Source organism: Beta vulgaris, chromosome 1 (assembly GCF_026745355.1).
Source record: "Beta vulgaris subsp. vulgaris cultivar EL10 chromosome 1, EL10.2, whole genome shotgun sequence".
Lineage (NCBI taxonomy): Eukaryota > Viridiplantae > Streptophyta > Magnoliopsida > Caryophyllales > Amaranthaceae > Beta > Beta vulgaris.
Genome location: NC_079202.1, coordinates 62,040,648 through 62,050,249, shown reverse-complemented (window position 1 = coordinate 62,050,249; position 9,602 = coordinate 62,040,648). Strand labels below are relative to the sequence as shown.

The 9,602-nt window shown below is 33.0% G+C and overlaps 1 protein-coding gene across 1 annotated transcript; it reads right to left on the bottom strand.

Moving 5' to 3' along the window:
- On the bottom strand, nt 1-5,356 carry LOC104902773 (two-component response regulator-like APRR9). The gene is made up of 8 exons (XM_019251405.3): nt 4,777-5,356; nt 3,262-3,423; nt 3,028-3,158; nt 2,776-2,898; nt 2,570-2,678; nt 2,090-2,465; nt 1,273-1,996; nt 1-759 (listed from the first exon to the last, which is right to left on the bottom strand). The coding sequence occupies exons 1-8, from the start codon at nt 4,964-4,966 to the stop codon at nt 652-654; spliced, it is 1,923 nt and encodes a 640-aa protein (XP_019106950.2). The 5' UTR covers nt 4,967-5,356; the 3' UTR covers nt 1-651.
- Nucleotides 5,357-9,602: the final 4,246 nt, after the last annotated feature.

Here is a 9,602-nt window from a genome sequence, read left to right as displayed (position 1 = left end):
TATAAAAAGTTAGTGATATAAACGATTCAAAAGGTCTAATAGGTGACAAACTGAAAATGTGTCTTACAAGGCTTAGAATCCCAGCATCATGGATGAGATAAAAGTGTTATTTTACCACTATCTGATATATAACTATCACTACTCACTGTTTAGATAATATTACAATTTCTGATCTTTATTTCACAATTATGAAGGTTACAATACCACAAAGGTGCAGGATCACAAATTTCATCATTAACTACTTAACTAAATAAGCTCACCCACATATAAATAATTACAAAACCACCTTCAATCAAATAATTGTTAAAAGAAATTATGTAATACTAGCTTTATATATTCTCTATATCTGGCAAGAAACTCATCAAGTATAACATATGCTTCAGATAAAGCATTTTCAGCTGCAACTTCCTAATTGTTATATGTTCCTAAGTTCCTACAAGTATCCACATCACTAACAGTGAACTGGTTTCTTTATAAATTTCTTTGATCCTTGTTCTTTCTTCCTTACCTGATGTGAATTGTGAAGTTTAAACAAGAATCTTAAGTCTAAGCTTTATCATCAGCAAGCACGTAATCATTTGCGACTTGTCGAACAAATTGTCCCTTCACCCTATCTGATATGAATGGTCAAGTTTAACAAGAACCTCAAGTCTATGCTTTATCATCAGCAAGCACTTGATCATTTGCGACTTGTCGAACAAATTGTCCCTTCACCCTTGGTCGTTGCTCTGCTAGTCTTTTCCTGCTCTGATACCGCACCTGCAGATATAAATTAAACTCTAATGAGGAAACAAATTCCGTTTTTCTGATAAATTTCTGCCCTTTAAATCTAACTCACCTAAAGGTTTAACACTTAACAAAAAAAAGTGAAACAAACATACATTGAACTATGGACCATCAAACAAGAATAGACCCTGGCATGAATGAAAAATTCAGACACCTCAATCACTAATAGTTTAGTATGAATGAAAAATGATCTTCCTAATGATGCAGGGGGAAAATTTTCACTTAGCAATGAACTTATACTTTCAATCTTTCAAGTGCTTTACATGCCTGAAATTTCATTCCAACATGACTATCTATTTTTGTTGTTATGGTTCATGATTGATTACTTTTCTACGCTTCTTTAGTTCTATCTATTTTTATTAGTTGTCACATGGTTCAATGTATCTTTGTCGTGTGCAGTGTACCTAAATATGCAACATTTACGCATTATAAGTTAGACTATTAATGTTGTGACTTGTGAGTCCAATGGCACAAATGTTTGCAGACCTTTTTCTCATAGCATCGACCTTTTCGTTTTTGCCTGAACTTGGCAAGAGCTGCTTCTCTTTCAGCAGAATGAATACCCATTGTCTTCCTGAGCTGATGTTCGACAGGCTTGCAATTTTCACTCTCCTCGACAGAACTCGGTCCCTTCATGCCAGAAGCAGGAGCTTTAACATCAGTAATCTCGGATGCACTTCCATGAGCATTGATCTTATGCTGACTACCAAAATCGTTACAATGAGTACTACTGCCACTTGGATCCACAACATGTGAACTGCTGCACCCATGTTGCTCAACTGATTCTTTAGTTACAGGCTCAACCTTTGGTTCACCACATCCTTGAGTAGAACTATGAGCCCCTGGGTCAGAATGTAGTGGAGGGCTTGTCAGAAAAGGAGCCTCCTCGTTTTGCAATGCTGAGTTTGAGCTTCTTGCTTTTTGATCTGTGTGTGGTAGGCTGAACATGGGCTGGAACACAGCACCATAGTTGGTCCAAACACTACTGTCAAATGCATGTCCTGATAGGGGGGTAAGCCCAGTTTGATGGCATGGGGATACAGGATCGCGATGTGCAGATTGAGGAACAAGAATGTCAGGTTCGGGTTTGTTTCCCCTATTGCTGCTATATGTCTTAGGTACTGGTGAAGGATCAGCTGCACCTTTGACTTTTGGCAGACCAACATCTGATGATGGAAAGGTGGTCCGAGGCCTCTTGTTACTGCTATACCTGCAGAAGAGGATAGATCTAGTCATTAGATACTATCTTAGGATACAAAGTCTTCCATTTCCAAAACAAAAGAAGCATGAAATTGTAACTTACCGTGAGAAGGCAGAGGCACTAGAATGATGAAGTACATGCTTCTCTTGTACTTCTTTGGTCTCTGAGTCAAGAGGTCTTTTTAGAGAAAGCTCTAGCTCGGGAGTAGAATTGTCCCCACTAAACTCTCCATTGAAACTTGCTTTCCCTGCTGCACTATATTGTTTATTTATTCTACCAATCAGGTCTACAGCTTCAATTGAATGTTTTGGTAGTTCATCGCGAACAATGTCAGCACTATACGTCTGATTTTCTGGGCCATTGCTTCCATCCTCAGTTGCTATACCAGTGCAAGATCCATCTTCTTCAACTCTTAAAGAAGTTGAGATATTTACTTCTTTTGAGGGTTGAACAAAAGATCCTAATTCATCTGTTTTGTCTACAAAAAAGTCATGATGAGATCACATGGTTAGTAAATTGTCTACAATCATCTTCAATGATCTCATCTTTTTCGAAAAATCGAAGCACCAGATTTAAACATACCTTCTGTCACACTGGTGTGTAGGGACAATCCCTCCTCCACCTTGACATTTTTGGATTGATGTTTTCCTTCTCTGCTGCCGAGTCCAGTTTCTTCCTGGTGTGAGAGACCCTGCAAATTTCAAGAAGTGGTCAGATGAATGCTATAGCCTTCGCACCAGAAAACAAACTGCAGCACAGAAGCTACAAGGTTCCCTGATGGTACTCACTTTGGCATCAAAAGCTTTTTCACAGAAACTACTACTTTTTTGGCTGGAAGAAACATTCTCAAGTGTGGCCTCAGTTTTTTGTTGTCCAGCAGTTAGATTTTGGGGATTATGCCCAGCATTGTTCTGTGAGAGGTAGAACAATCAAATATCAGAATGAAGATTGGCAAGTTTTACAGAAAACCAGATGTTGAGAAATCAAAGAAAATATTCATAAAACCGAAAAATAAAAACATGGAAGCTAAGATGGCATACATCAAGCCTTCTCCAGACATGGCGCCACAGGTTTTTCAGTTCATTTTTCCTGACAGGTTTTATAAGAAAGTCAGCAGCACCCTTTAGTATGCACTTCAACACCGTACTAATTGAATCCTGGGATGACATCACTGCAAGAATAAAAGCCAAAAAGAAAGGTTAATTGGATGAAGCGGTAGGCTGAGGGGAGAATCCAACAGAAGTGAGAAAAAAAAGTCAGCGCATGAGACACACTTATGACAGGAATATCTTTGCAACTATCATGTTCCATGATCAATGTGAGAAGAGCATATCCAGATATTGATGGCAAATCCAGTTCAGTCAATATGAGATCAATATTATGGTGCCTTTTTTTAAGGATTTCCCAAGCCTTCAATCCGTCAGAAATAGCAGCAACTGCCAAACAAAAATGAGGATTAGTGCCCATCTGATTGAAGATATTACGCAGGTGATATCATAGTATTACCATAACAACATGTGGTACTAAGAACACCCATGTAATAGAATGAAATATCAACAATGAGAATGAATAAGTGAAGCTAAGCTAATGACATAAAGTCTCTAAGCTTCAAAGCTCAAAATACATGGCACGGGGAGAAAGACAGATAGACCTACCCGCCAAGTACCAATGCATAGAGAATACAAACATGCCACAACAACTACAGTCCTACTTCTGATCTAGAATTTCGCCAAGCGCCAATGACATGGAGATCCACACATACATAACCTTGCACCTAAGAGCTAATCAGTCTACAACTCTACACTAGCAAAATGATGGTTCTAAGTTCTAACACATATTTTTAAAATTGAAAAACAAAATCTCTACCAAGCTAGTGAAGAAAAAGACGTTAAAGTACAATCTCGCAAACGTTTTCCCATTAAATAAATTTAGCATACATTATTTGATAAAAACGGTAAAAAGATTCACAACAACTCATGAGAGCAATAGAATTCATACATCTACAAACCAGCAACAAAATTTCAGTCAAATACAAACTTGGACAATTAAGAACTTACAAACTAAGAAAACTTTTCTAACATAGACAATTGAGGACTTGCAAACAAAAACAATGTTGGTCCCTTAACCTTAAGCAACATGTCAGTTTTTAGTTTGCCATCTCTCACAGACTACGGAATGGCCGAACAACCCCTCTCCCCTGCCTTCCCCCCGGCACTCAATATACGTTTGTGCGAGACATACCAAGATAAAGAACCAAGTAGTCGATCACTATCATGGTCTAGGGAGAGACAACAACCAACTTATAAGCCTAAAATAATTAATCCGCTCCTAGTCAATTGGTTTTAGGATGGAACTCTACTCTGACTCGAATGTACATTCTCAATACATTATCAATACTAAACAAAAACTAATTGCTAGAGTTATGATTAATGTACCACTATAACTCTTAACACTAACAAACTAATATTGTTTTTTTGACATTTGGGGTTTTAAACTTCACACAAATTAATTCCAATATATCAAAGTTCATTACATACTCCAAATTAAGCTAGAACAACAAGTCAAAGCTAAATTTCAACTCAGATTTTCAATCCACAATACTACATTTCAACTACTCCACAACAACAACAACAACAAAAATTATCAACCCATCATCAAAAACACAATCTTTTAACAATCACTAAAAACAACCAATTCAACAAACACAACTAACAATCAAAACTAATTTAACCCAACAAGATTTACTACAAAAAAAAAAAAAAAATACTCTTTTTTTTAAAAAAAATTACCTTTGTAATTGTACTTGCGAAGGTAAGAACCAATGATCTGACGAGTAGAATCATCTGCTTCAACAAGAAGAACTCTGAGCACCATTCTTGGTAAAAATTTCTCCCATTTCAATTCCTGGGACCCACTTTCTCTCTCCTCTTCATCCTCCACCTCCATTACCACCACCTCCATACCTTCCATTTGACCCATTTACGCTTCAACAATATAAATATATTTTTAATAATAAAAAAAATAATTAAAAAATTAGCCACCTCCTCTATCTTCAAAAAAATACCCACAAAACCTAATTATAAACCCTTCATTCTCCATTCTACTTACCACCTAATTTCTCACTTTTCTTCTTTCTTTCACTGTACATTGACCCATCATTTTTCTCTTTTTTTTTTTAACAAAAAAAAAGGGATTTTTTAATTATTTTTTTTCAAAATTTCCAAATTACTCGAAATATGTAGTGGATAAGAAATGGATTTCTGCAAAATAATGAAGAATTTTGTAGTTTGTAGTACTTTGTAGTAGTTTCTCAGTTTTTTTTTTTTGGTTTTAAGAAGGTTGAGCAGAAAGAAAAAAAAGAGTCGTCTTTTGATTTGGGCCGCTAATGTGGCAAAAAAATATCTGCTGAGTTGAGGAGAGAGAAAATATACGAGAGAAATCAAAAGCGTGGCCGCCATTGGTTTGTGGTTGGTTGATGCTGAGTTGTCTTATTCCTAATCACTAATTTTGATTTCGAATCGCACATGGTTTTTTTTAATACAGTATTCAGATAAACACGAAGTTATTATAATAGACAGTGGACCGTTCTCTTCGGCATAAATCAGCTGAACGAACTGAACTGATTGGAGCTAAACTGATTGGAGTTGAACTGAACTAAATTGAACTGAATTAAATTTAATTTAATTTAATTTAATTTAATAAATATATAAATAATATTTAAACAATAATAATATGAATATTAAATAAAAATTATAATGATAAGTAATAATAATAGTATTTTGGATATTTTTAAATGATAGTTATAAGTAAATAATATTAATAATCATAAATTATTATTAATAATAATAATGATTAATGATTATAATGATAATTGATAATAATTATTTTATAGTCTTTGTATTAATATATTAATACTTGATGATGACTATATAATAACAATAAAATCTAAGAAGTAAATTAATATTACTATTTTAATAATTAAATTTAATAATATAATAATAATTAGTAAAATAATGATTGGGTTGGACTGTGCAAAATTGCATCATAAACCGTTTTGACGCGATTTGATTAGTTTATGATTTTGACCTAAACCATGTTCCTCCTAATGACAATAGTAATAATAATGAGTAAAGTTATAATAAACAAAATAATATATAGATATAATAATAATAATAATAATAATAATAATAATAATAATAATAATAATAATAATAATAATAATAATAATAAGTAATATAAATTAGACCAACATAATAATAACATTTAACAAAATGGTTATAAATGAATGGAGCTGAACTGAACTGAACTGATTGGAGCTGAACTGGATTGAACTGAACGAAACTGAACTGAACTGATTGGAGCTGAGCTGAACTGAACTGAAAATAAGATGGGGATCGGAGAACAGGCTTAAATTTGACATGATGTTAGATCGATATAAACTTATATTTTTCTAACAAGTTAATTTTATCTCCTTTCAACTTAACATTACTTTTAGACATCTCGCACCAGTGTAACTACAACAATCAACTTTCTTGGATAGTTTTTGCTAAAAGGATTAGAGTATGTGATTATTGAATTGATTAAATTAGTTATTAAATAGATTAAATATGTTAATATATTCAGATTTTTGGTTGGTTTGCCAGAAGTAGGCGATTTCTTAAAATATCAAGTGTATCATCATCAATTCACTGTTAAAAGGATTAGTATATATATATATTATTATATATATATATATATATATATATATATATATATATATATATATATATATATTATATATTGTGTGTGTGTGTGTGTGTGTGTGTGTGTGTGTGTGTGTGTGTGTGTGTGTGTGTGTCCGTTTGTAAATACATGCAATAGTTTCTTAATAGCCTTCTATATAATGTGAGTACGTGTGTCGACTGATTGGGTTTGTTCTTAAATTTTATCCAAATAAAAGTTTTTTTACTAATGTAATTTATAGAGTGTTTAGAAATTGTGATGAACATTTAGATGTAAAGTCTTATAGTCAAATTAAATTTGTAATTTATTTTATTGAATAATCATTTTTCTCAATACATCAAGTTACTTTGTTAATACTAATTTAATTAATTATTGGAATTTTAAGAAAACACCAATTCACACATCTTTAAATTAGGATAAGATACAATTGTACAAAATCCAAATATGCAATTATATATTTTGCTAAGAATAAAAAAGAATTTCATATGAGGACACTATAACTCTCCTCTTGACTTATATAATACTAGCTTTTTATGTACGCGATACGTGCAATGACATTTTTAGGCATAACTATTACTAAATAGAAAAACAACATAAAATGTAAGTTTGTATCTAAGTTCACCTATATTTTTTGAATAAGATTTTTAACAGAGACAATAATTCAAAATATTTAACAATGGGAGTAGTTGTTAACATCTTATAGTCAAAAAAGGAAATGGTGTAATTAAGCTGGGACAGGGAGACATACATCCACCAGGCATCAATCTCAGGGCTCGTTTGGTTAAAGTTGATAAGTATAACTTTTCGTGAATTTGCATTGTTCGTGAAATTTTGTTTCCTATAATTTTTTGTTTGGTTGAACATGCAAAATTCTATTTTCCATAGGAATTTCTACTTACATATGGGGAGTAGGTAAGTTATTTCATCCATTTTGTAAGAAATAGAACTTCCTAATAAGTTATATTTCCCATGTTTTTGTCAACCAAACAACAACGCATATATATATTTATATCATTCAATTTCTAATTTCTCATGCATTTCAACGTTAGCCAAACAAGCTCTTGTATGCATTTTTTTTTTGATCCATATGAGCCACGAAGGTGGTACAAAGTATAAAGAAGTAAAGGGGGAATCGAACTTGTGACTTATCGTTCACAGCACCTCAATCTTAGGCTATGTTCAGTTCACCTTATTTTTGCTTATTTCAGATCTAATCAGATCAGATCAGATCAGGTCAGAAAAAATAAGTTCAGATCAGATCATGCTTATATTTAAAAATCATTATATCTTCATTACATATTAGTAAAAATTATAATAATTGAATATTAATAAAGTACTCATTGAGACGAATCAAACAAGACCCCGCATGACTATATTTTTTCTTATATATTGAAAAATATCTAAAAGATAAGATCTTGTAATTTGATCAGATCAGATCAGATCAGAAAAAATAAGTTCAGATCAGATCAGATAAGTTCAGATCAGATTATTTCAGGTGAACTAAACATAGCCTTAACCATTAGGCCAAGACATCCTTATTCCTTGGTAGCTTTGTATGCATATCATTGGTGCAAAGGGACCATCATAATTCATGTGGGCAGCATCATAGGGGCACGTGTCTTGCAAGGTAGGGGTTGGGAGTAGGATATTTTTTTTTATTGAGCAATAAAGTATTTAATTGAATCTTTGGTTAGGATAGAGACACGTGTTAGGCTATTTTAAACTTCTTTTCAATCTTTGATTCGTGGCTATGATGTTCTACGGTGAGTAATTTGAAGATAATGGATGGCTGAAGAACCTCGGAGAAATCATGACTTTTACGTCAAGTTTTTCATGATTTATTAGTTGGTGATTTCGTCAAATCGCTTTCGTTTTTTAAAGTCGTAATTATTTATTAAGACTGCTCAGCACATCTGCGAGCCACTAATTTTTATGATTGTCAAATGTGATAAGTGTGTCATGTAACTATTGTATTTTTTTTTTTTTTTAAAAATGTAGCTATTTGACTTTTTTTTTTAGGAAAAATTGACAATAGAGGTCTGAACTTTGGGTGATAATTTTTAAAAGGTTTCAACTATTGATTAACCTGTGTAGGTCCCAACTTTAGGGGGTTTTAACTTTTAGCGGGCCTTAGTGACTTAAAATTGGCTTAATAGGTCATCACTTGTAAAACTTGGGTCACATCAGAAGGGTTAATTGAGGGAGGGATGTAGGAACTAGGTGAGATTTAAAAAAAAATCTCCAGTTTTAAGTCGTCGAGGCCCGCTAAAAGTTAAGACCCCCTAAAGTTGGGACCTACACAGGTTAATCAATAGTTCAGACCTTTTAAAAATTATCACCCAAAGTTCAGACTTCTATTGTCAATTTTTCCTTTTTTTTAAAGGTGTAATTCTTTTGGACTGAATAAATGAAAATTCATTTTTAAATCAATTTAGATTAAATCAGTTCAGTTCTCGGAGGTGATATCCTCAACCACGAGCAATACTCGAAGGGAAGGGGAAGCCAATGAAATAACGCTCCTACTATGTAATCATGACCTATTTGATGACTACTCCCTCTGCTTTTATTTATTTGCTACATTTTAGTTTACACAAGAATTTAAGAGATGTCATTTTCATTACTTTTTAGTGTACTTTTTAGCATTAAATAGGTGGGGAAAAGGGGAAAAAGTAGTACTTTTTGGTGGAAGAAGAGGGAAACAAATATAATAATATTACTTTTTGGTGGGCCAAGTCTCCTAATAAGAAAATGTAGCAAATAAAAAAAAAGCAACCATTTTTGAAAAATGTAGCAAATAAATAAAAGCAGAGGGAGTATAATACATGCATTTGAAGGGAGTACACATGAACCACTTGAACCGATATATTAGACTACTATGTAATCATGACCTATT

Bases quoted from the DNA above. Each gene is read 5' to 3' on its own strand.
- LOC104902773 (XM_019251405.3), bottom strand. From the start codon at position 4,966: ATGGGTCAAATGGAAGGTATGGAGGTGGTGGTAATGGAGGTGGAGGAT. The intron at 3,424-4,776 runs GTAATTTTTTTT...TTTGTTTGGCAG, and splicing joins TCGCAAGTACAATTACAAAG to TTGCTGCTATTTCTGACGGA. The intron at 760-1,272 runs GTCTGCAAACAT...TTATATCTGCAG, and splicing joins GTCGATGCTATGAGAAAAAG to GTGCGGTATCAGAGCAGGAA.